The sequence below is a fragment of the Ovis aries genome, chromosome 25 (genome assembly GCF_016772045.2).
Source record: "Ovis aries strain OAR_USU_Benz2616 breed Rambouillet chromosome 25, ARS-UI_Ramb_v3.0, whole genome shotgun sequence".
Lineage (NCBI taxonomy): Eukaryota > Metazoa > Chordata > Mammalia > Artiodactyla > Bovidae > Ovis > Ovis aries.
This window is the reverse complement of record NC_056078.1, coordinates 32,898,881-32,925,570: the sequence shown is the minus strand read 5'-3', so window position 1 is coordinate 32,925,570 and position 26,690 is coordinate 32,898,881. Positions and strand designations below refer to the sequence as shown.

General features: G+C 46.4%; 2 protein-coding genes across 6 annotated transcripts in view; one reads left to right on the top strand and one right to left on the bottom strand.

Annotated features, from left to right (window-relative positions):
• Nucleotides 1-14,900: 14,900 nt before the first annotated feature.
• On the bottom strand, nt 14,901-20,194 carry RPS24 (ribosomal protein S24). 4 transcript variants are annotated; one of them, XR_009598524.1, is made up of 7 exons: nt 20,155-20,194; nt 18,657-18,722; nt 18,359-18,568; nt 17,569-17,679; nt 16,926-17,446; nt 15,342-15,363; nt 14,901-14,985 (listed from the first exon to the last, which is right to left on the bottom strand). XR_009598524.1 is itself a non-coding variant. In XM_004021507.4 (6 exons), exons 1-5 carry the CDS (start codon nt 20,155-20,157, stop codon nt 15,361-15,363), a joined length of 393 nt encoding a protein of 130 aa, XP_004021556.1. In that variant the 5' UTR covers nt 20,158-20,194; the 3' UTR covers nt 14,901-14,985; nt 15,342-15,360. The 4 variants fall into 4 exon arrangements, 3 of the variants coding, with proteins under 3 accessions (XP_004021556.1, XP_060262543.1, XP_060262544.1); XM_004021507.4 differs by lacking the exon at nt 16,926-17,446; XM_060406560.1 differs by having other exon boundaries at nt 14,901-17,446.
• Nucleotides 20,195-21,659: 1,465 nt separating this feature from the next.
• The window catches only part of POLR3A (RNA polymerase III subunit A), a 44,076-nt gene continuing 39,045 nt past the window's right edge, over nt 21,660-26,690 (top strand). For both annotated transcript variants that reach the window (XM_004021506.5, XM_060406396.1), the window contains exons 1-5: nt 21,660-21,842; nt 25,131-25,266; nt 25,537-25,674; nt 26,204-26,375; nt 26,509-26,663. In XM_004021506.5, the coding sequence (XP_004021555.2) occupies nt 21,799-21,842; nt 25,131-25,266; nt 25,537-25,674; nt 26,204-26,375; nt 26,509-26,663 (645 nt within the window). In that variant the 5' untranslated portion in view covers nt 21,660-21,798. The remainder of the gene's footprint in view (nt 21,843-25,130; nt 25,267-25,536; nt 25,675-26,203; nt 26,376-26,508; nt 26,664-26,690) is intronic.

Below are 26,690 nucleotides of genomic sequence, written 5' to 3'. Positions count from 1 at the left end.
ACCCAGAGCCTGGACTATAAACGACCATAAAACTAAGGACTCCACTCCAGCAGATGTTAAGGGTCATTTGACAGAGTTCAACAGAAAGCAGTGACTGGAAGAAAATAAACCATTTTACTTCTCTGTGCCACCAAGTCGACACTCGTCAATAAACCAGTTACACAGAGGCCAGTGTGGAAGACCCTCTGGGCTGATGGGCAAAGGAAAGACATGGAGAGTTCTTGGCCCCCCAGCTCTGTTTCTCAGTAAGACAGAACTTAAGTCAAAACCTCCTCAGTCTTAATTACCAAACAAAAAAATAACCAGACGAGCCTCTCACTGTATGTCTTTATTTATACTGTCATCTGCTCCAGCATTTTAATATCCAACTTTCCGTTGGAAGGCAGATGCCTGGATGTTCACACCCCGTTCTAATGGTTTAATACCCTGGGTATTGGAGGAGGGAGGCGGCTGCAAGGAAGGAGTGGGGATGAAAGCCGCCACCACATTGAGCGCAACTTTGGAGCAAATGGGTTTGAATATTCATTAAACAACATTTAATTTAAACACCCAAACTCTGAAAGCAGCAGCATATGGCCTGTTTTATTTTACATAAACTGAATAGGAGGCTGGGCCATTAGTTTCTGCAGACACAATGTTCATCACCAAAGGATTCTTTCCTATGGGGACCCCTGCACTGTACTGGGCCCAGGGCCCCGCTGCCCCCATGGGCTCAGAGAGTCGAAGCCAAGGGTACCCCAGCAGCCCGCTCATCATGGCTCACCAGTGTCAAGCAAGCACCTGTCGCCCATTAGGGGCAGATTAGGACTTCATTAAGGAAAGCAAGATTCTGGAGGGCTCCTGGCCCCTGGGTTTGCTCCTTGGGGAAGTAGATTAGACAGAACTCTGGGTGTGCTGGGGGGCTAGGTGGCAGTATCCAGACAGCATGGGCCCAACCTCTTCAGCAGTGGCCACGCCAGGCCACTGAGGGCAGGTACCATGTTTAGTCATCCTTAGACCCTCAGTACCTCTCACAGGGCTTGGCATACAGTAACTGCTCAACTAAGTGCCTGTTGAGCAAGTTCTCACAAGAGAGGAAACACTGAAGTCTGGACTGCGGAGGTGAGAGGAGGAGTTGGGCCCTGCCTTGGGTGCGCCACCGGTGGGCAAGGCCTCCAAGGCACAGGGAACGCAGGGAAAACGGGGCTTGGTTTCCGGCCAGTACCCTTTGCGAGAGGAACCGCTCCTCTGCTTAACATCGTCCTGCGGTGGCCTGGCCCTGCCCACCCCTCGGCCTTATTTCTCAAACACTCGCAGTCCTGACTCTTTCACCTTCCACAAATCCATCTGCTTTCTATTGCCTTGGGTCTTGGCACCTGTTCTGCTCTCTCCAGGGCTTGCAACTCCAAGCCCCAATTCCCTCATCTACCAAAAGGTGACGGGGAGTATAGCACCAGACAATTTTCAAGGGACCTTCCAGCTGCAGCAGTCTCCAGTCTGTGGCCTTAGGTTCCCATGCCCTCTCCTGCCTGGTGCCAGAGAAGACTAGCAGCACTCAGAGTCCAGCCAGGAGTGTCCCCACTGCAGGCTGGGACACTTACTGAGGGCCAGCCTGAAACAGAATGCCAAGGCTTAAAGGGAAAGAGCTTGGGAGGAATGGAGAAGCCAGATGCCCGTGAGAGTATGAACAGAGGCAGGGGTGACAAGCAGCATGGTCTGGAGTGAAAAGGACTTTGCCCAAGCAGACACCTTTAGCCGGGGTCCTCTTCCCTCCATCCCTGCTCAACGTTTACAGCAGTTCCAGCACCTCCTCCTAAGCTAGTCCCCAGGTCCTCCTCTGCATGCCCAGACTCTTTACCCATCCCTGCAACAGCACTCAGCTCACAGGGTCAGAAACTTAAAGAGCACCCAAGGCAAGGCCTCCCCTGGGAAAGTGCACCAGCGAGGTAAGGACTTTACCCACATTACATGGCTAGTTGTAGGAAAACCACTCAAACTCTGAGCTCCAGACTGTAAATCCAAAGTTCTATCCAAGACTCTTCAAACTTGGCTCAAATGTCCTCCCCCAGGAAGCCAGCCTGCTGCCTCTGCCTGGCCCCCCTACCACCCCCGCCACTAGAAGTTAGTGGTGGACACGATGGACACTGGTCTTTCCCTTCTCCTTGGGGCTCAAATTTCATTGCTCTCCTCCATACACATCAACTCCCACACACGACAGAGTTGACGTGGAGCTATATGCATCATAGAGATGTCTTAAACTTTCTGTGGAATCATATCACCAACATACTATGCCCAAGACCTGAGCTTCCTACTGGGCAGACACACCCTTTATCCAGTGGGCAACTGCTTCTCTGTGTGTGAGGGTAAGGGGATGGGTGGGGAGCTGGAGGGGCCTGGCTAGCTCCTAATCCCACCACCTCCTCTCACCTTCAGGTTGTGCAGAAGTCAGTGAGATTCCTTCTCCTCTCTTGCCCTCCCTCACTTTCCGCTCAGGGATGTTATGAGAATTAATGGGATAACAGATGAAGTGCCTCCAAGGAAACAGGCTACATAAATCCAAAGTGTTGTTATTAAATTCCAAATTTAGCCCTCGGGATCAGTGAGGCATGACAGATCTGAGCTGGGAGCAATCCCAGATGCACAGACAGGAAGTCCCTGTAAAACCAGAAGCCATGACACATAAGCTTTGGGGGTCAAAAGAAGCCTTAAAAAAGTCCCACAGGCCTACACCTGACAGAAGCCCCCAAGAGCCTCTAGAACCATCCCACAAGGCTAGCACTAGGCTCTGCCTGTACACCACCAGCGGCAAGAGCTCACGCCTGCACAGGGCAGCCCTGCCAGCTCCCATAGGTTCTGAGCTCTAAAGCTCCCTCCTGTCCAGCCAACTGCGTTACCGTGCTTGGCACAAGTCGCACCCTTTCCCACATGACAGCCCTCGAGTCGACAGCAACTGTCTCCATTCATTTCCCAGTTAAATACCTTCAACCTTTACTTCATAGGCCATTATCTGAAGGCAAGTCACCATCTTGATACTCTTTTCTTAAAGCCATGTACTTCATGGCTTCTAAAATAACGTAACCCCCAGGAGTGGCCCAACAGGGCAGGATAGGACCCACCCACCATTCCTTCACTTTAGATGCCCAATTTCTACAGTAGCCGCTGGAGGCAAAAATTTGCTTTAAAAAAAAAAATTCCAAAAAAGACACAGATGTGTATAACGGACTTTTGGACTCAGAGGGAGAGGGAGAGGGTGGGATGATTTGGGAGAATGGCACTGAAACATGTATACTACCATGTAAGAATCGAATCACCAGTCTATGTCCAATGCAGGATACAGCATGCTTGGGGCTGGTGCACGGTGATGACCCAGAGAGATGTTATGGGGAGGGAGGCGGGAGGGGGGTTCATGTTTGGGAACGCATGTACACCCGTGGTGGATTCATGTCAATGTATGGCAAAGCCAATACAGTATTGTAAAGTAAAATAAAGTAAAAATAAAAAATTTTAAACATAATTAATTAATTTTTAAAAAATTCCAAAGTACACTGTGAAATCATATAATCTACATTCAGGTTTCAGGCCATGATGTTGCCATACATATACCTGACTAGTCATGGCCTCAAAGAACCCCAGAAAGGACACCTAAATTGGATGGGGTCTCCTGGGAACAGAGCCATAGACAGGGTCAGGCTCTGCCCTGGGAGCCACAGTGACCGAAGTTCAAGGCCCAGCTCCACCGCATGCGAAAGGACCCTCAGCAAATGGCTGAAACCCTAAATTCCAATTTGCTTATCTCTGACATGAGGAGAGTAATACTCACCTTGAAGAATTATTGCAAGGACAAAAGAGAATACATATAATGTGCCTAGCAGTGTAAATGGTAGGTGTTCAATACAAGAAAGACATTATCGTCATATTCAAAGTCTCATGGGGGCCCTGACAGCAGTTTCCAAGGACAGAAAATCCAGTAAGTGGCTACACACAAAACCAGTTTCCCACAAGGGTGCCAGTACAGTTCATGGGGAAGTAGGCTTTTCAACCCGGGTGCTAGGGCAACGGAGGAGCCGCAGGGAAAGAGGGAAGCCAGAACCCATCCTAACACCATCTACAGAAATTAACTCAAAATGCGTCGCACACCTAAATGCTAGAACTAAAACTACACAACTCACAAAAGAAACCAGTCAACTTGGCGACTTTGGGTTAGACAACGATTTCTTACCTAAATATCAAAGACATACAACAGAAGCATAGAATTTGGAATTCATCAAAATGTAGAACTTTTCGCCTTTTAAAGAACACAATCAAAAAAGTGAAAACACAACCCAAAGAATGGACAAAAATACGTACAAGCCACATATCTAACAGATTTATATCTAGAATATATGAAGAACACTTATAACTCAACAACATTTGCAGCAACTTGGATGGATCTAGAGAATATCGTACCAAGTGAGGTAAGACAACCAAAGACAAATATTATGATGATATGCAACCTAAGACAGGACTCAAATGAATCCGTGTTCAAAACAGAAACAAATACATTACCAAAGGGGGGGAGGGGTGACAAATTAGGACGATGAGATTAACAAACTGATATACATAAAACAGATAAATGAGGATTTACTGTGTAGCACTGGGCTATGCTTAGCCACTCGGTCGTGTCTGACGCTTTGCGACCCCATGGACTGCAACTCGCCAGGCTCCTCTGTCCATGAGGATTCTCCAAGCAAGAATACTGGAGTGGGTTGCTCTGCCCTCCTCCAGGGGATCTTCCTCCCAACCCAAAGGTCAAACCCAGGTCTCCTGCATTGCAGGTGGATTCTTTACCGACTGAGACAGCAGGGAAGCCCAAGAATCCTGGAGTGGGTAGTCTACCCCTTCTCCAGCGGAACTTGCCAACCCTGGGATTGAACCAGGGTCGCCTGCATTGCAGGTGGATTCTTTACCAGCTGAGCTACCAGGGAAGCTGAGGGGACTATATTTGATATTTTAAAATAATCTATAATGGATATATATATATCTGAATCACTTGACTGTATACCTGAAACTAACACAATATTGTAAATCAATTATACTACAATTTTTTTAAAAAGACAAATAATCCAATTCTAAAATAAGTGAGACTTAAATGCTTTGCTAAGCAAAACATATAAACAACCAACAAGCACATTAAAAAATGCTCAGTAACACTGATTATCAAATGCAACTTAAAACCATAGTGAGAAACCACTTCATACTCACTTGATGGCCAAAATCAAAAGTACAGACGATAAAAAGTGTTGGCAAGGATGTGAAGAAATTAGGACCCTCACATATTGCTGGGAGTTACAAAAAATGGTGCTGTGTCTGTGGAAAATAGTTTGGCAGCACCTCAAGATGTTAAGATATGTCCACACAGAAATTCGTATGTGAGTGTTCACAGAATTATTCATAACAGCAAAAATACAGAAATAAATTCAAATGTCCATCAACTGATGAATGGATAAACAAAATATGGTATACCCATACAATTGAATATTATTTGACAATTAAAAGGCATTAATTATACTGCTGCTTGCCACTACATGGATGAAACTTTGCTCTAAAATTAGACAGTGGTGAGTGCTGCGCAACTCTGTGAATATATTAAAAACAATGGAGGGCTATATACGGTGAATTCCATGCTATGTGAATTATAACTCAATAAAGCTGTATTTTTTTAGAGGAATGAAGTAATGATACACACTAAAATATAGATGAAACTTAAAAATACTAAGTGAAAGAATATAATCACAAAAAGATCACATTTCATATAATTCCATTTATATGAAATGAGTATGTCCAAAGTCAGCAAATCTATGCTAGTGGTAAAGACCCTGCCTGCCAATGTAGGAGGCCTAAGAGGCGCTGGTTCAATCCCTGAATCAGGAAGATCCCCTGGAGAAGGGCATGGCTACCCACGCCAGGATTCTTGCCTGGAGAATCCCATGGACAGAATATCCATGGACAGTCCATAGGGTCACAGAGTTGGACACGACTGAAGCAGCTTAGCATGCATGTGTGCATAGAAACAGAAAGCAGACTAGCAGTGGCCCAGGGTTAAAGGGTAGAGGCTGGAGTAAAGGGGGAGACTCCTAGCAGGCACAGGGTTCCTTTCTGGCATGATGAAAATGTCTAAAAAGTGGGTGGTGATAATAGTTATAAAACTGCAAAAATACTGAAGCCCACTGAAATGTACATTTCAAAAGGATTTTGGTATGTGAACTGTATCTCAATAAAGCTATTTTGTTTGTTTTTAAAAATAAAGCGTTGGTTTTCTTGTTTAAGTGGTAACATGGTGGTCTGGGAGTGACAAGGAGAGAAGGCAAGTCTTAGCAGTGCAAAGGGCAGCCACTGTGCACACGTCAGCAGCCCCCTATTTTCACTCCCTCTCAGCAAGTGCTCCCTCAGTCCTGGTTAAGAGGAAAGTAGGCTCCACGAGCTGGAAGGATGAGGAAGGGACCCTACTCCTGGGCCAGGCCAGTCAGTGTCTCATTCTTGGGAAGTGTTAAGTGGGAGGCAGGTTCAAATTAATATTGTTGGATGCTTAGAAAGGAAGGGAATGGGAAGCTGAAATGAAAGCCCTAGGGAAGAGCAAGAAAAGGCCAACCTGAAAGGAGTGAAATAGACTCAAAAGATGGGGAAGGAAGAAGAGCTGACCTTTACTGGAACAACTCCTAGTCCCAATCCCAGCAAAGCCATCAGCGCTGTCTGCATTATGGCTATTAGACACCTCCAGCTCTCCAATAAATCCCATTTGCTGGAAGGCTTCTGTTCGAAGGGTCCCCATAGGACACCCACTTCCTTCGTCTTGCCGTGGCAAAGACTAGCAGACGTCCCCTCAGACCACTCTCCTGGCCTCTGCCTGGGATAGAGCTGCCTACATTCCTCATCCCCCGTCGTGGTTGGGCGTGCCGAGGGCTAAGCTGCAGCCAGCAGAGTAGGAATGGAGAGCTGTGGGTGGCTTCTGGTCAGGCCTTTATGGAGAATGGGCGCCTCTCTGCCTATTTGCTCACTCTGCCAGGCAGAAGCAGGCAACCATAAGGCCCTGAAGATGGCAAGGACCAAAGGACACAGGTGTTGGCAAAAATGTGGAGAAAGACGGACCCTTGTACACTGTTGGTGGGAACGTAATGGCTGCAGCTGCTATAGAAAGCAGTATCGAGTTTCCTCAAAAAACTAAAATAAATAAATTAAAAATAGAACTGTATTATGACCCAGCAATTCCAAACTTGGGTATATATCCAAAGGAAATGAAATCATTCTCCAAAAAAAAAAAAAAAGAAAGAAAGAAATCATTCTCCAAGAGGTGTCTGCCCTCCCACATTCAACGCAGCACTGTTCACAACAGTAAAGACACAGAGACAACCTTAGTGTCCGTGACTAGATGAATGACTAACAACGCCGCACGTGCACGCGCGCGCGCGCGCGCGCACACACACACACACACACACACACACACACACACACACAGAGTATTCTTCAGTCTTTCAAAAGGAAATCCTGCCTTTTGTGACAATATAGATGGACGTGGGGACATGATAAGCGAAATAAGTCAGAGAGAAAGACAAATGCTGTATGATCTCACTTTTATGTGGAATCTAAAACAAACCAAACTCACTCAGACAGAGAACAGGGCGGCGGCTGCCAGTAGCAGGAGGAGGGTGAGAATGGGGGAAGGTGGCCAAAGGGTACAAACTTCCAGCTCGAAGTTCTGGGCACATGGTGTACAGCACGGTGACTACATGGACCAAATATAGTGTTGTATGTTTGAGAGCTGTTGTTAAGTCCTCACCACAAGAAAAAAGAAAATTTGTAACTATGTGAGGTGATGGATGCTAAATAGACTTACTGTGGTAACCATTTCACAATTTCACGATATATAGATCTTTCACATCATGCGACATGTCAATTATATCTCAAAAACTGGAAAAAAAATTTTTTAAAGGAACAACTGAGGGTGGAATACTTCAAAAAATAAAAAGAAGAGGAGAAACTGGCACCTGAATAGCACGTGGCTCGGCAGCAATCAGGAGGGGAGCAGCTCAAGGGGAAGAGGCCTGATGCGCACCCCTCCACCACTACTGATGAGCTGCAGGGCTGGGGAAAGCCACTGGACCTGATGATGCCTCAGCGGCCTTGTCCATAAACGGGAGAAAAGTGCAGAATCACGTGGACACAAAACAGAGGCGCCAGATCAACTGAAGGGCTTTCTTTCCTTCTCCAAGGAGGCCTGATGGAAAGAGGTATCTTGTTTAAGGAGCTTCCTCCACCAAACAGCTGCAGCTTGACAGCGTTTGCCCATTGGATGGGGCAATTTCTAACCAAATGCTCTGAACATCACTGTGTATAGACAGGGGCAACCAGCAGAGGGCTAGACCAGACCGTCTCTTTAATTCCCTCTGGCTCTGAGATGAGCACATTTACAGCTCTCTGAAAACACCACAATTCCAGAAATGAAGTGCCCAGGCAGAGAAGCTCAGCTGGGTGTGCAGTCACCATGAGGTGTAGAATGCCAACCCCCGGATTAATGAGAACGTCAAAGCGTCCACGCTGCCACAACCCCAGTATTTTCAGAAGAAATACACACTGCAGCTGAGAGAACAAGGTGTAAATCTTTCATTCTTCAGGATAGAAATTTACAGAGGCAAATCCTTACCTAAAGATCTGGACTTTAAAAAAAAAAAATTCCAATTTGACAGGTTCCACCTTTCTGCCTTATACAAAGTACCTGACTTACTTAAGCGGATACAGGAGATGGATGTAGTGCAGCTGGGCTTGCTGCGGCCCTGCGTTGCCAGCTCCTTGAATAAGACAGGCCTAGCTCCTCCTCAACTCCCCAGGGCAGCATTTTATATGTAGAGAAAGATGCTGGAAGCCACCTTCTCCACACTACTCCTTTATGTAACACAACCAGAAACTCAAGCCTGAAGAAAGGGGTATTTGCCTGAGATCACGAAATATAGTTGGGGTACAGCTAAGGCCTGAAGATGGGTCTTGGAACCCAGCATTGCACTCTACTCCCAAAGTGTCAAAGAACTAGACAGAGGCATCGCCTATAGGCAAAACACTGAACTAGAATCAGGCTGCAGGGGTTCAAGCGGTTTTTCTCTCAAAGAAACTACAAGCCCCTTGGCTGGGCAGCTCCAAGAGGAATGCTAGAGCTGCAGACACTGCGGCACGGGTAGACAGCTGTGCACACGTGAACGGCAGAAGGCCCTGCAGGTTCAGCTTCCCTACGAGGGCCGAATCCTATAAACAAGACTGCCAGCCCCATCAGGCCTTTTCTGAGGAGAAAGAATGACCTCTCCCGTTGATGCGACACCAGGCTTTTTCCACGCTTCCACCAGGGTAGCAGCCATAACAAAGCAAGCAGCACCCAAGCCTGAGCCCACAGCGCCCCCTCGCGGGCGTCTTCGTGGCTCCTCTGACCTCTCGCTTCTCGCTTCCACCAAAGGGAAGGCCCGTGATGGGCCAGCCTGCAATCCTGGAACGACCTTCTCGCTCTCTGGCTCAGGGGTTCTCTCAAACCTTAACCTGCATCAGAACCTCCCCGAGGACTTGTTAACAGAGGTGGGTGGACCCCACAGTCTGATTCAGTGTGTCTCAGCTGGGGCCTGAGAACTTGCATTTCTCACATGCCGCAGGGTGATGTAGAAGCTGCCTTAGCCTTCGGAGAATTGCTAGCTAACCTCTCTGCACTCTAGACTCAGGGCAAATTATACCTCCTTACTGGGAAACTCCAGTAATGCCCACAGGTGTAGCATAGGCTGTCAAAGCTGCATGCATGCATGCTCATACTTGGTTTTTTGTGGCCCCATGGCTGTGAAACTTTGACCAGAACAGTTCACCTCTTGGAGCCTCAACCTCTTCATCTGTAAAACAAGGATATGAATATGTCCCTCACAGAGTGGTTATAAAAGGCAAATGAGAGAAATCAGTTCAGCACTAGCACTTGGGAAGCGCTCCAAAAGTGTTAGCTCTTCCCTTACTTTTATTAGCAGCAGTAACAGTAGCATTACTGTTTCTTTGCCAGCTTCTTAATAAGACAATTCAGAATGACAGACACAGAATTCTGACGCAGAAGGAACATTAGAGACCTTTTGTACTGAGCTTGTCCGCAGCATCACCTGGAAGCTGTTAAAACTTCAGATGTCCTTCACTGTGACCGAGACTTCTGGACACAGGAAGGAGGCATGGGCATTTGCTTTTTTTAACAAGCACCCAGGTACCAGGTTGGGAAGCACTCATCAAGCCCTTGTGTCTTATCTAGACACAGGGAAATAGAGACCTAGGAAAGGGAAGCCTCTTGTCTTTCCAGGGCCCCAGGCGGCTGGAGGCTGAGTAGTCGTCAGAAACTAAGTCTCCTGATTTCCAGTCTAGTCCTTTTCCCACTAAGCTAGACGCTTGGATACCATCTCATCAGCACCTAACTTTCTGTATAAGCTCCCTCTCCTACATAAATGAGCAGTCCAAGGGCTTTGGTATCCTCCATGCAGAGGAATTTAGCACATGACAAGGGCAATCAATTCACTGCTGAACATCTAGTTTCAACTCAACCAAAATACTATATGAGACCTCCTTAGCCCAGCATACAAGGTTCCTCCCTGACCTCTTCCCTGCTGACCTCATTTCCCACCAGAAGCTCCCTTGTGCACTGATCCTCAACCAGACTACAGACACTTGTTCTATGGGTACAACTTCCACAAAGTCTAGCATATAGGAAAGGAAGTTCAAGGGTGAGTGGGAAGGAATGGACAAAGGAAAGTAAGGTGTGTTTACCCCCTTGGCTCACACTATAGGGCTCCAGAACCCAGGAACACCTCTACTTTGCCAGCATAAATCAATCAAGTGTCACACCTCTGTACTCTGGCAGCCAACCTGAAGTCTATTTTTGAAACAGAATTTCTACCAGCAATGCACTGGGCAACACCCTGCTGGAAGCCCCCAGTCACCACAGGGCCATCTCAGTGAGGACGACAAAGCCTGCCTGCACTGCGCCCCCACTCTCTCCAGTCTCATCCCCTCTTCTGCAAGATGACTGCTGTGTGACCCTCCTCCACTTTCACAGCCTTCCTGTGAGACACCTGCTCCCATATGCCCAGACCACCTCTTGCCCTAGGTTTTACTCTCGGGAGACTTCTTGCCTTTTTGGGTTCCCATCACGTGACTTAATTAGTCTGCGGCTTCAACGGCCAGGAACAGAAACCTGGCTACGAGCCTCGGGGTAAGCGGCTTAAGCCCCTTTGAGCTCTGTGGGCAGGGACAGCTTCTCCAGCATCTCCGCAGCTACCAGAACAAGGAGGACTCTGCACAGCAGGTCAGTAAATGGGAGACTCGATTGGCCATCAATGACTGCTCAATACACTCCTGGCAACAGGCACTCTAACTACAAATAAGAGTTAGACACATAGAGTACGTAACAGGCAGTCCTGCGGGCTTCCCAGGTGGTGCAGTTGTAAAGAATCCACCTGTCAATGCAGAAGACACGGGTTTGACCCCTGAGTTGGGAAGATCCCCTGCAGTAGAAAATGGCAACCGACTCCAGCATTCTTACCTGGAGAATCCCACGGACAGGGGAGCCTGGTGGGCTAGTCCATGGAGTTGCAGAGTCACACACGACTGAGCACAGCACGGCTCGCATGCGCAGAAATGCACAATAAAGTCTCCAGTCAGTCAACTGCATTCTAATCCCACCCCATCACTGAGCTCAAAGTTGCCTACCCGCTCGAAACCCTCTCCAACATGGGTCTAGTGAGACCTGCCTCTTCTATTGTACAGACTAAAGAACTGTTCATACAGTACCTAACTCAGCTCCAAAAGTATGGTTTGTCAAGATGCTATCTTTCAGGAGAGCCCAAAATCATCAACCTGCCGTTTGATCTTTTCTTTGGAAGAGCGCACAGCAGTTAGAAGCTGATTACCTGGGCACAAATGAGAATTGATACTTTTGAATTGTGGTGTTGACGAAGACTCTTTTTAAGAGTCCCTTGGACTGCAAGATCAAACCAGTCCATCCTAAAGGAAATCAATCCTGAATATTCATTGGAAGGACTGATGCTGAAGCTCCAATACCACCTGATGCAAAAAGCCAATTTATTGGAAGACCTTGATGTTGGGAAATACTGAAGGCAGGAGAAAGGGACGACAGAGGACGAGATGGCTGGATGGCATCACGAACTCAATGGACTTGAGTTTGAGCAAGCTCTGGGAGACAGTGAAGGACAGGGAAGGCCATGGGGTCGCAGAGTTGGACAGACTAAGCAACTGAACTACCACCTGGGCACCTGCAGCTGCAAGTGGAAAGAAAGGGTGCGGTCCTATGCTCTTCTCACCAGGCTCTTTCTAGCTCTCCTCATGACACAAGCCTCACAAGTGACAAGCGAACGGAAGGGATGTGCCCTCCCTCACTGCTGATCAGTAAAGTCGACTTTGTGTTTTCATGGAGGCTCTTTCAAAGCCTGTTGACAGCAGAATTTGATCTGGTTACTATCAGAGCCGACGAAGAGCTCAGTCTCTTAAGAACCCTCGAATTGCACACAATTGTGCACAACTTAAAGCGCGTCCTTTCTGGCACAGTTGTTCAGCACTTCAGTTTCCAAACTGTTCTCATATGAGATGCTTTTATCATTTGAGATTCACAACGGCCTTGTGTCAAGTCAGTAGAGCACACACTGCATGCACGCTCAGTCGTGTCCAACTCTTTGCAGCCTCATGGACTTTACCCCACCAGGCTCCTCTGTCCATGGGCTTTCCCAGGCAGGAATACTGAAGTGGATTGCTATTTGCTCCTCCAAAGGATCTTCCTGACCCAGAGATCAAAGCGGCGTCTCCTGCCTTGCAGGGGACTCATTATCACTGGTGCCAACTATGAGAAGAGAAGCTAATGCTCTCTTGGAGGGCCCCAATATAGAGAAGCTAACCCAATCAGGGGACCAGGCAACTTGCCCACCCAGCTGGACTAGCTCGAAGGCTAAGCTGCACGCAGATGGGACATGGGAACAGAGGGCAGGTGGGCTGAGGCCAGCTGCAGGAGCAGAGGCCACAGGGAGAACAGAGCATCTCCCCGGAGGCACACAGCCCACCGCCCAACTTTTGCCAGCTGTCACCGTCCAGAAGGCTGGGCCTGCTGTTGACTCCTCTAACTCAAGAGGTTAGAAATCTGGATCTTTCATATGCAACCCCCTTCAGAGACTCCTGGCTGAATGACGGCACCCTGCCCTTCCTGAGCATATCCCAATGGAAAAGCCTACACATCTTGGGACTTGCATGCCAACCCTCACCTGGTCAGGTTCCCGGCAGTGTGTCTATCTTCACGTCGGCCTCTAGTACCCTACTCTGAAAACCACCTCCTTCCCTTTGGTTCTTGCTCCATTGCTTTGAGCCTCGTTCCTTAATTTGGTGACGGGAACTTGGGGCCACCCTGTCAACCCTGCCCACCACTGCTTCCAACTTTACCTTCTGCCCAGTCCTGAGCCTCCCAGGATCTTCTGCTTCTTGCCTACATCCTGCTCACCAATGGGTCTGTTCCCACACCCCAGGTCAGTAGTGGGAAAAACTGCACCTTCCCCAGGCTTAGATGGCCTCTTCTGGGCCCCATGCACTGCTCACTGAAAACTGCCACCCACCTCAAATCCCCCCGAGATTCCACGCCACCCATTAGCCATTTTGGTTAAAGCCTAAATCCCCCATTTCTCTACTCTTCCTACAAGTAGGCCATCAGATCTTATTTCCTGGTCCTATTAAGGGAACACAAAGCAGATTTCCTAGTAAGGGAACCCACAGGGCCATGAATTCCACAAACCCAAATATCTAGCCTCAGCGTTAACTACAAATGAACTACACCCACCCTGCCCTCTGTACCCTAGGCCTCAGGCCCCTCACCTACCTAGTCACATCCCTGCCCTCCCTGCATATAGCTCCTTCAAGTCAAGGCTTCCCAGCATGCTCTCTTCAAAATATCATTCCTTCCTGCAACCCTTAGATGCTTTCTGCTGTCAATTCTTACTTCTCCTGGCTCCCCCATCAAAGCAACCAACCAACCAAGCAGTCCGCTATTGCTTCCTGAAGCCTCTCTGGAGCTTTCCATCCACTGGCATAGTTCCTAATGGCATTTATAAGCTTGACCCCTACATGCACAAACCAATCACACCAACTGCGGGAAAGAATGAATGATACAGAAAAACCCAAACTATTAGCGTCTCTTCCGTCCCCACTGAACACTCAAGCTCTCCCAACTCATGCACCCTCAAGCCCGCCACCCCCACACAACTGACCAGCAAGCCAGTTCAGCCCGAGAAAGCCAATCTGAGAATCAGCATCTGGCCAAGAAAAAGCAGCACCAGATAATCCTCCATACCTCATAAAACCCATGCACAATCAGACTTACCAAGCAACTACACACTACACAAATATTCACCACTTCAGAGCCTTTTCCAAATTCTCCACCCACAACAGAACACCCATTTATCACATAAGCACAAACCTGTGATAGACTAATGATTTTGTCAGATCCTATTTGTTCCAGGGTAAATAATGAGAATGCAACCTAGTAACTTTCATTTTTATCACAGCCAGCACATTTTTTTCTCCTTAACAAAGTAGGGTTTTAGTAAGACCAAAAAGGAATTCAGGTTTCAAATGTCTCTTTCAGAGACTGACCAACTACAATACCAAGTATTAACACGGCACACTGGACTGGCCCTACATGCCCCCATGCTAGATACTCTACACACTCACATCTTTGTGCTAGTAAACGAAAGGACACACACCACCCCAATCGTGGCAAGTTTTCACTGAATGCTTAATGGAACATGTGATCGTGGGCTGTTTAATTCTGTTAAATAGCAAACCAATTTACAACACTCCCAGGAAACTTCAAATATACTCCAAACAGCCAGACATGTAAAAGGTCTTAGTTTATTTTCTCTTTCATGAAAAATCTGCACAATCACCACAGATACAGTCACTGCAGAATCTTTACTCCTTCTGTGAATCAAAGAAAAAAGAAATTAGTTAGCAACTACCTTTAAAAGTCTTTAAAAATTAACAGTACAGAGTCTTCAACAAACTGCAAACTTAATGGCACTCATGCAGAACGAACATTAGTAACCTAGTCCATAGTAAGTCTGTGTAATCTCAACACAATGTAAGCACGAAGACATAAAAAACATTCCAGTTAGGGATGAGACAAAAAACAAGTGCTGAAAACAAAACCATGACACTGCTAGTTTTTAAAAGGCACAACTCTTGACAGCAACTGTAAATATGCTTCTAAATCATTTCACATGCTTTAATGCTGTCAAACCAAAAAATCTAACAATCTAAACGAAAAGCTTGAATACCTGTTGTCCAATCTCCAGCTCACTGAATAGTGGCAGGGGAGGGAGAAAGGAGGGAAGAGGGAAAAGAAACATTTCGTTAATAGTCCCTTTGCAAACTCCTAAATAATCTGCATGCAATCAGGTACCTTAATGATGATTGTTTTATTCTTTGCAATTGTATATAGAGCACTCCCAAGATGCACTAATTGATTTTATTCTCCCCAATTTTGAGAACACCCTGCCCGATTTCTATGGTTCTTAGGCTACCAATGCCCACTTTAGAAGCCTCAGCCCCTCTGCTCTGCTCAGCAACACCATGCTGGGCATGTTAGCACCATCAACAGACTTGAGAATCATCCCAGACTAAAGTCTAATTTAACCAAAGGGAGAGCTCTAAAGGATCAAGCCAAGTCTTTAAGACCTGTCTCAGGTTCAGTAATTTAAAAGCCACTATTCACAATCAACAAAAGTAGCAAATTAGTATCTTAAGAGACAGAATTTAGCTGATATAAAAATAGTTCAATCGCTACTCAAACAAAAGACTATCCTTTTAATGTAAAACTCTACAGCACCCAAAAGATGTAATTCCAACATGTGAACAAAAATTAAGTTAAAAAGAACAATTAGGATGCCTGACTTTCTGCACATTGTCACCACTGAGCACTAACACGTGGCTGAATGAAGAAAACAAAACGTAAAAACGTTCTTCAGATCTAGATCAGTACACAAATATTGACTGCTTTTCAACTTCTGGAATTTGTCAACAGGTTTAGTAAGCCTCACAAACAGGGAGCAGCTCTAAGCAGCAAGCAGTTCCTCTGCAGTCGTCCACTACAGCTCCTCAGCACCAGGAAGTGGTCAGAGCCTGAGGGCGCACACCAGGTGTCCTGCCCACTCTGCAGGGAGTCACACAGGGAAACACACAGGGCTGTGACCACCACTGTTTCAAACCCTGCAGCCCCAGTCCACTCTCAGGCCACTGTTCATGTTACATGTTTAGGCTGCTCACGGTACAAATATATTTAAGCGTCTATGGCAAAAGCTTATCAAAGGTTTTGATGTGAATACTCCATTATCTTGGAAATTTTTCAATTAAAAAAAGGGGGCATCAGGTAGAAAGCTGATAAGCAATGGGACAGTAGAGAGATGGTGAAAGGCAGCTTTGAGTGGGTGCTCTGAGACAGAGGCTTTGCCAGATTTTCTGGGCCAGTTTATCGAGCTGCCAGTCAATCAACCAGTCTCCAAGAGAGACATTGCTCATGACTAGATCAGAGAACCCTTCCCAATCCCTTGTTAATGAAGTAAAGCCATTCATTTCCTGGGTATGTGGTGCTCTGGAACACAGCAAGTGCCAATTAAAAGGGGCCACCTTCCTCCACTGGGACACTTCACAACTTAACATGCATTTCTGAGTTTCCAAAATAAACGTGATTTAAAGTTTCTCTCCTTTGCTCACAATATACTATTTTAAACCATAGGAGTAGTGTTTGTTATATAACAGACTCTGCTACAAAACTCTCCTCTGGAAGCCAACATGCAAAGCATCAAAGCAAATTCAGTGAAGGTGATGCATCCATCCCCACACCGTGCTCACAATCTCAGTACCTGCTAGACACTTCATTTCTGATGAACAAGAATTCCAAGAAAGTAGAGGGAAAAGGCAAAAAAAAAAAAAAAAGTTCACAGAACACTTAATTATTTGTTAATTTGACAACCCAACACCTTAATTCCATTCAACTACTTACAATTAGCTAGCCAAGCTGGTAAAAAGCTGAGAATTAAAATCACTCAAGTCCTGACTAACTGGAGAGGAAAGCAAGGGAAAACCGTGCTGCCTCTCCAGTGTGCCAGGAAAACACGGACCACATCGATTCAGCTGCTTCCTCAATCAGCTGCCAATTTTAAGGCCGTCAGTCTTGGGAACCGAGATCCGCTCCCTCTTTACAAACCTTTGCAATTAGCAGTAAAGTGAAAACTTTTCTGGTAAAACTTGCAAGGCACCCACCAGGATCACTGAACCGATGTGGCCCTGTGCTGTGCTAATCTGTGAGCTAAGGGGTGGGCAAAGCTACTCTACTGAGGTGTTAAGATACTACGTTACGTGGCTTCTCAAAACAGGTTACCTTCTGTAATCCAGAAGAAGTGGGAAAAGAAGAAACATTAAGAAAGGTTATTAAGAAAACAAAACCCCACTTTTCTACAAACTAAAAACCTGAAACATTTCTGTATTTTCCTCGATAGACTATACCTTTTTGCCAGCACCAACGTTGGCCTTTGCAGTCCCCCTGACTTTCTTCATTCTGTTCTTGCGTTCCTTTCGCTGTTTTCTTGAGGTCTTTTTCTTCTCATACAGGCCATGCTGAAGGAAAAAGGTGTACATATGAACATATGACTTGCAAACATCAACTCATCCAACTCCAGGAATAAGCACATCAAATCTCGACAGAGTCAAGTAGCTCAGCAGAATGTATGGCTGGCCTGGCCCTCCACATCCGCTTTCTTTTGCCACCATGTATTCAACCAACCTTAGATCACCGCACTATAGACTTCACGACTGAAAAAAACATCTGCATGTAAGTGGACGTTCAAACCAGTGTTCTTCAAGGATCCACTGTAGTTCACTATGCACCTGATACTCAGGAAACCACCCGCAACTTTTCATGGCTCCTTGCTCAATGAACCTAAGCTACGAAGCTAAGTGCAAACTCTAAGACATTTGGGAATAAAGATTTCACTTCAAGTAGGGCCAACCTATGGTTTCTAAACCCATCCCTCTACTGCCAGCCAGTTCCCACCTCCAGGAGCACTTCACCTACTCTTCCAGACCCAGCTGAAAAGGCACCTCCTCAAATCCTGCAGACACCATCTGAACTCCACACTCTATCTGTGTGTTTTATCAAAGAACCTTTTCTGCCAACCACTCAAGAGTTTAGTGTGTTATCCCTCCAGACTGCTTGCTCTCGCTCATTCTGCTGCACCCACAATACAAGGCCATTAAAAAAGTCTCCAGCAGCGACTGAACAAACGAGGACACCTACTCTTGCAAGCCTATGTTTGGGCTCATTCTTCTTCGCGTAATCCAAGGAATCGTAAATCATGCCGAAGCCAGTTGTCTTGCCACCACCAAAATGAGTTCTGAATCCAAATACAAAGATGACATCTGGTGTGGTCTTGTACATTTTGGCCAGTTTTTCCCGAATTTCTGTTTTAGGTACTGTTGCCTTTCCAGGGTGAAGAACATCGATGACCTACGAAGAAATTATCAAGTTTAGTGTATATTATAAGGAAACACATCTTCTAAACTGAGCAACCAAACACTGACGTACCCTTCCTTACCATTTGTTTCCGCTGAAGCAGTCGGTTGGTCATGAACTTCCTAGTCCGGATAGTTACTGTGTCGTTCTGAAAACATAACGCTCATTTTAATAATAATAGTTGTAATAACTAGTCAATCTTTTCCTGACCCTACTGTGATTTTCCAAGATCTAGAAATGCAAGGCCCACATCAATAGCCACTATCTGTGAACAGTTAATTTAAAACAAAGTAGTCATACGCGTTAGTGCCAGGAAACCGTGAATAAGAGGGGGAAAAAAGGCACCAATTCCCATCTCCTCCTAACACACTTACTAGCAAACTGCCTAACTTACAAGTCACCCCAACACAAAAACAGTACCAAGAATACATGCTCAACAGCCACACACTCAATCTGTAAAGGCTACTTCGTTTTGTTACAGAAATCACTCTCCAGGTTTCTCAAACCTCAGATGCCTTGCCCCCGCTACTACTTTGCTGTGCGGACTGTCCCGTGTGTTTCAGAACGTCTAGTAGCATACCCACTTCCTGGTTGTGACCAAGAATGTCTCCAGACTCTGCCCATTGTACCCTTAAAGACAAAAATCACCCCACGTTCCACTGCTCTGGGGTGAAGCTGTGATTCTACAAATGTTATTGTCAGACCACCCTGTTTGTAACAGCCCGCAGAGGTCTGACAAGCATTGCACTTTCTTCAGGTAAACTACCCTTCTTGAATGACCAACTCTACATCCCACAAAAATCGTATTCCCTTCTGAACGGCCCCACTGCTTGTACACAGTAACTAGCAAAGAATGTGGGCATTCGGCATGTTTACGCTACGAACAAAAACTTAACCGGTAAGAGCTCTCAGAGTAAACCGATAGCTATTTCAACTACAGTTTTAAAAAACCACACCAAACTAAATCCACTTCAGCAAAGTTCAATTCTTTCAAGTCGGGATCAAGGAAAAAATAGGTCGAGGATGCAGCGGGGTTAAAAACTGGTGAACCTTCGAATGAGTGAACTAGTAAAGGCATGGCAAGCCTTAAAGCGGCTCCACACCCGGAGGCCTCCGTTTCCCCCATGTGAAACAAGAGAATGCATTCGGCTGACAGTAACTGTAGCTTACACATGACAGTTTCACTCGCCGCAACTCGCCCGGGCGCTGCTGGCACCCTCTTCACCTCCTGGGCAGCCTTCACTGGCAAACCGTCTACCCCAGGATGGGAGTGCAAATGTGATGTCTCTCTCTTCACCCCACCCCACCCATTAGACTCCACGAGGACGACAAACGTAGTAGGTACTCCCGCAATCCCCCACTCCTGGGACTTTTGAAAGCCCGGCATGTCTAGGTAGACAACACACAGCCCGGACTCCTCGCCGGCGGCTCCCAGGCCCTCGGCAACAGGTCTCCCCGGTCAGACTCGGCCAAGGAAGAGTAACTGGGCTTTGGAGGGATGTAACGCCAATGTCAGAACCAGGGGACGGAGGATGGCGCGGATACGCGGCGGATGGAGGCACAGGTCCGGAGAGACTCACCATGATGGCGGCTGATCTTCAAGCAGCCAGGGAGGAAAAGAGGGCTAAAACTTCGCCGGCCAATCATATCAACGCTCACGGAAGGTCCCCGGACGGCGCCGACGTGGGGGCGTGGCCGGACCGTGAGGCCGACCTCGCCAATGCCTGTTTGAAAGTGCTTAAGATCTGATCTCTGTGGTCTTTCGCCACACCCCGCCGAACGGGAACTGGCCAATCCCGAGGGCGCACAGTTTAGACGGAGTAGATTTATGCTAGCACATGTTCCACTTCGATTCATTATTTTGGACTGTCTGGACTTTAAATTAAACCAGATTAAAGTTAAATCCCCTCCACCTGCGTTAGCGGTTGGTAAGGGTGGAAGGCATCCTTAGCGGTCCCTTCGACTAGCCTCCTCATTTTACCGCTGGGGAAAGTGCAGAACTGACTCAAAACCTTTTGTTATTTCAAGTACTCAGACCTGACCGTTATTTTTGTGAGATTAGAGAATCTGATTGTCTAAATTTTTTCCCCAAACTTTGTCTTTTTATGAAAATCTTAGTCCCTACAAAAGTGAGCTTTTTTTTTTTTGTAAATTTATTTTAATTGGAGGCTAATTATTTACAATATTGTAGTGGTTTTTGCCATACATTCACATGAATCAGCTATGGGTGTACATGTGTCTCCCATCCTGAACCCCCCACCTCCCACCTTCCTCCCCATCCCAACAATCAAGGTTAAAGTGAAAAGTGAAAGTCGCTCAGTGGTATCCGACTCTATCCAACCCCATGGACTGTAGCCTACCAGGCTCCTCTGTCCATGGGATTTTCCAGGCAAGACTACTGGAGTGGGCTTTTAATCAGTTCAATTCAGTCGCTCAGTTGTGTCCTACTCCTTTGCGACCCCATGAACCACAGCACGCCAGGTGTCCCTGTCCATCACCAACTCCCAAAGTTTACCCAAACTCAGGTCCATTAAGTCAGTGAGGCCATCCAACCATCTCATCCTCTGTCGTCCCGTTCTCCTGCCCTCAATCTTTCCCAGCATCAGGGTCTTTTCCAATGAGTCAGCTGTTCACATCAGGTGGCCAAAGTATTGGAGTTTCAGCTTCAACATCAGTCCTTCCAATGAACACCCAGGACTGATCTTGAGGATGGACTGGTTGGATCTCCTTGCAGTCCAAGGGACTCTCAAGAGTTTTCTCCAACACCACAGTTCAAAAGCACCAATTCTTCGATGCTCAGCTTTCTTTATAGCTTCTAACAAGTATTTGCTATTTGAAATTTGTCCATTGATTACAGGGAGATAGATGTGTAGCAATAAAATAAAGAGTGCAGGTTCAGAGAGAGACAGACCAATGAACCAGAAATAGATTGGAAATTGAACTTGGAAAATACAGCTCGGGCTTCGCGGCGGTTTCAACGAGGTGCCGCCAGATGGCGGTATGGGGAGAAGGCGAGAAGCTGCGTGCCTGAAGCCTCTCTTGACAGACTCGCGCTAGCGAGTAGCGGAAGTGGGGGCGGGCACGTGGGGCGTGCTACGGTGGCCGAAAGAATGCCGCAGATGTGTTAGCAACCGGGGAAGAAGCAGCCGCGGATGGTACGGAGAACATCGTGTTTTTAACCCAGCTCCAGGAGTTTATAGGAGGGAGCCCCGGCAGCCGTCACCATGGTGAAGGAGCAGTTCCGGGAGACAGATGTGGCCAAGAAAATGTAAGATGGAGCCAAAATCCCCAAAGGGCACAGAAATTAGGGGCAAAGGAATCCAAGGCCAAGGGTCTTAGGTCTCGAAGCGTCATAGCTGAGGGTCAGTGGGAAGGAAAGGACCAAGAATCAGTGGGAGGTGTGGGCACAGCTCAGGAGTATCAGGTTAATGAATATTGATTGGGCAGAGGGTATTTCAGCGTCTGGGGAACCGCAGGCCGGGGTGTTCCTTTGGGTTTCAGCAGAGAATGGGAGATGTGGTGGGAACCTTGGCGATAACGTACACCCTGGGTCGATACGAGAGTTTTCCTGAGGTCAGATGATGACCCCTTTCTGCGAATCTTTGGTCACTACAGCTTGGGGCGGGGACTCATTTTGCTGCAGAACACGTGACACGGAGGTAATATTTGTTGACCAAAAGAATGGAGTTACCAGCTAGAAAGCTGTGTCAACAGGCACATGGATAGCAGTCTCAAAAATGAGGTGAAATTTAATAGGTCACAGCCTCGCCCTTAGAACTTCCAGTAAAGAAATAAATCAATCGTTCCTGCAGGAGACACTTAGTTGAGGAAGGTACTGTGTGCTGGGCCCGGTGATAGGCATTAAGAGATGTGACATGAGGAAGACCTTACTGCTTAGTCTAGTTGGAAAAGGTAGGCAAGTCAACGGTTAGTGCAAGGGCAAGGGTTGGCACCAGTGGGAAAGGGGTTCAGATGGAAGAAAGCAAGCCAAACAGCCTTCTTCCAGGAGCATAGAGGAGGGAGACATTACAGTGATGAGAAGAAAGCTGATTTTGCAGCTTTGTTCCAGAGTCATCTTGGAGGCAGTGAGGGGGCTTTTTTGTCAGTTGAGGTATAGTTGATTTACAACGTTGTGTTAGTTATATACTCTTTGCGAACTGCCTGGACGGTAACCCACCAGGCTCCTCTGTCCATGGGATTCTGTAGGCAGGAATACTGGAGTGGGTTGTGTGCCCTCCTCCAGGGGATCTTCCGGACCCAGGGATCGAACCCACGTCTCCTGCAGTTCCTGCAATGCACACAGATACTCTTTTTTTAAAACCTATAAGGGAAAATAATCTAAAAAAGAATATGTATATGTAATATAAGAAAGAATATATATGTATAAAATAACATAATATGCCTATAATAGATATAAGAAACAATGCATATAATATCTGTTAAAGAATCTAAAAAATATACCTTTTATTATATATATACTATATGTTGTTTTATACACACGTTCTTTCTTAGATTATATTCGTATTATTTTTTTAGATTCTTTTATAGGTTATACAAAATATTAAGTATACATTTCTGTGCCATACAGTAGCTTCTTGCTGGATATCTAGTTTAAATATAGTAAGTGTATATTTTCATGTCAAACTCCTAATTTATCTCCACCACCCCCACCTGCCCCTTTGGTAACTATAAGTTTGTTTGCTGTGTGTTTGTAAATAAGCTCATTTGTATCTTTTTCTCCCCCACATATAAGCAATATCCTGACATTTGTCTTTCTCTGTCTAGCTTACTTAGTCTGATAATCTCTAGAGCGATCCATGTTACTGAAAATGGCATTGTTTCTTTTTTATGGTGTGTGTGTGGCTTATGTGTATATACATACACACACACCACATCTTATCCATGCATCTGTTGATAGACTTTTAGGTTGCTTCCATGCCTTGGCTTTTGTCAGTAGAGCTGCAGTGAACATTGAAGTGTAGCTTTTCAGACTGTAGTTTTCTCCAGATATATGCCCAGGAGTGGGCTTGCTGGATCATACAGTAACTCTTTTTAGTTTTCAAAGGAACCTCCGTACCTTTCTCTATACTGGTTGTACCAATTTACATTCCCACCAACAGTGAATGAGGGTTCTTTTTCCTCCACACACTCCCCAGCATTTATTATTTGTAGAATTTTTGATGATGGCCATCATCACCCCTCGGTTGAGGGGTGTGAAATTGACGCTTTTGGTAGGGATGGGTAAGGGAGAAATGAAATTGATGCACAGAATTTCTTGCTTGGGTGACTCTGTGGAGGTTGCCATTCACTGGAATGGGAAACGTGCCTCTTTGCTGGATAAATTATCCCTGGTGGTCCCTCCAAACCCATCCCAACTTCCAACTATATTCAGATGTAGATATAATCTGTTTTCCTCTGACCACCTGAGTGACTCTATTAAAATGCAAATTAGATCCTTGACACTTCAGTTTGAACTCTTCAGGCAGCTTTCCCTTGGACTAACATTTAAATTGCTTGTCAGAGTCCCCAAGCCCCCTAAAGCTGGTCTTTGCAAACCCCACTGGCTTTTTCTTGTACCGTTAGCTTTCTGTGCTCTACACTGCTGGTTTCATTTGGTGCCTTGACAATGCCAGGCTTGAGCTGCCTCTAGAACCCTTGCCCTAGTTAAGCTGTACTTCTTATGCATCACTTCTTGATCGTCTTATGACTGGCTCCCTCTGATTCAGAATTCAGCTGAAATGTCAATTTTCCAGACTTTCTGACCACATCACATAGTCTTGTCAAACTCTCCCCTAGGCTTCAGTGTTTTCAGTCTTTACATCTATTCACTTTTGTGAATCTGTTTATTCTCTGTCTTGCCCTCCCTGAAACTGAGCCCCATGTGGGAAGGGAGTTTGTCTTGTCCTAACCTGTACCCTCAGCCCCTCAGGATGGTGCCTGGCACATTGTAAACCCCCAGTTTGTTGGGAAAGTGAACAAAGGAACAGATTGGGGAGAGAAAGTGCCGAGTTTAGGTACTTGTGTAACTGTCCAAAGGAGGTGTGTGTATGAGTTGGAATAGTTGGCCTACAGATAGAGATTAGACAGACACCACTCAGGAAGAAGGTATAGAATGCAAGGAGGAATGGGGTTGTAACCCCAGGTAAGGAGAAAAGCCAACGTCTGAGAGAGGGCAGTAGAAGAGGCCACAGAAGAAACTTAAGATGTAACAGCCTGAGAGGGGAAAAAACTCAAAGTGTGGATGGTGTTACCAAAGCCAAGGAAAGAAATTATTGCAAGATAAGGGGTGAAGAGGTTGCTGTCAGTGCTACAGAGAGACGTTAAAATGAGAAATTCTTCCTGGATTTAGCAGCAAGGAGGTAGGTACAACTGGTGAGCACCGTCCTTAGATAATGAAGGTGAGAACAGTCAGCAGGATGAAGGACATTTAGTGATGAGAGAGCAGAGCCTGTCAGGCGTGGGAAGGATAAGGTTGCTTATGGTGGGTCACATGCATAAATGCTCTTCCTGGTAAGTGGTTTTGATGTAACTGTTCCCCTGTCTCTTTCCATTGTAGAAGCCACATCTGTTTTGGGATGAAGTCAGCCGAGGAGATGCGGCAGCAGGCACACATCCAGGTTGTGAGTAAGAACCTGTACAGCCAGGACAACAACCACGCCCCGCTGCTATACGGGGTGCTGGACCACAGGATGGTAAGACCTGCTGCCCTTCGTGGCTCCGTGTGTTTTGACTGGCTGGTAAAACTGGTGACTTACCAGATAGGAAGAAGCCAGGTCTTCCTTCCACCTTCCCCCTTCCCCAGCATATCTCAGGGACTCCAGCCTTCCTTGATCCAGTGAACATGAATACCCTGCACCTTCCCAGGTGATTCTGACTCTGGGTCCCCTGGCCACCTGTGAGAGCTCATCCCAGTTTCCTCTCCACTGGTCTCCACGTATTATTGATCATGCTTTTATTCACAGGGTACAAGTGAGAAGGACCGCCCTTGTGAAACCTGTGGGAAGAATTTGGCTGACTGTCTGGGCCATTATGGGTACATTGACTTGGAGCTGCCGTGCTTCCACGTGGGGTACTTCCGAGCAGTTATAGGTATCTTACAGGTAAGCGTGTGTGTGTTCATCTCCATGCAGTAACTCCATCTCCCTGAAAGTTGCTGATCAGGGACATGGGAGTGAGCTTGGTCGGGGATACACGTAGGGAACATCTTTATACTAAACATGTAATGTTTGTTTTGTTTGAGGGGTTTGTTTTTTGTTTTGGTTTGGTTTTTGTGGCATAATATTTCATCCTGCAATAAGTTAAATTGCTTGAAGATTCTTTTTCCTTGATTTTTCTTGAGTAGGTTGTAGATATATATTATAAAAAAATAATAATAATTCAAGCAGTACAAGCACAAGATAATTCAAGCACCAGAAAGGGGATAAAGCTAACAAAAACCCCACTTGCCGGCTGTGGCTACAGCCAGCGTTGTGGTGAACATGGGCTGCCTCTAAGCATGTCTTCCTGTAGATGTGTGCATATAATTAAGTGTCCTGGACAAGGGGTAGATGCAGCTTTTTTTAAAAAAAAAAAAAGAAAATACTTTTTCATCCTCTCATCCTTTTATCTGTTTTGTTTAATTTTCAAAAGATGATCTGTAAAACCTGCTGCCACATCATGCTGTCCCAGGAGGAGAAGAAGCAGTTTCTGGATTATCTGAAGAGGCCCGGCCTGACCTACCTCCAGAAGCGAGGGCTAAAGAAGAAAATCTCTGACAAGTGCCGGAAAAAGAACACGTGCCATCACTGTGGCGCCTTCAATGGTGAGCCAGATACACATCCTGTCTTCATCGCGATGGCAGTTTCCGCAACTGCATTTCCTAGATCATGAGCTCAGACCAGCCTAACCAAGGACTTGATTTTTCCAACCATGGTAAAATGGATTAACTCTCACAGGTACTGTCAAGAAATGCGGGTTGCTGAAGATAATCCATGAGAAATACAAGACCAACAAGAAAGTGATGGATCCCATCGTATCAAGTTTCCTCCAGTCCTTTGAAACCGCCATAGAGCATAACAAAGAAGTGGAGCCTCTGCTGGGAAAGGCGCAGGTGAGCCCGCCCCTGCCTGCCCCCTCT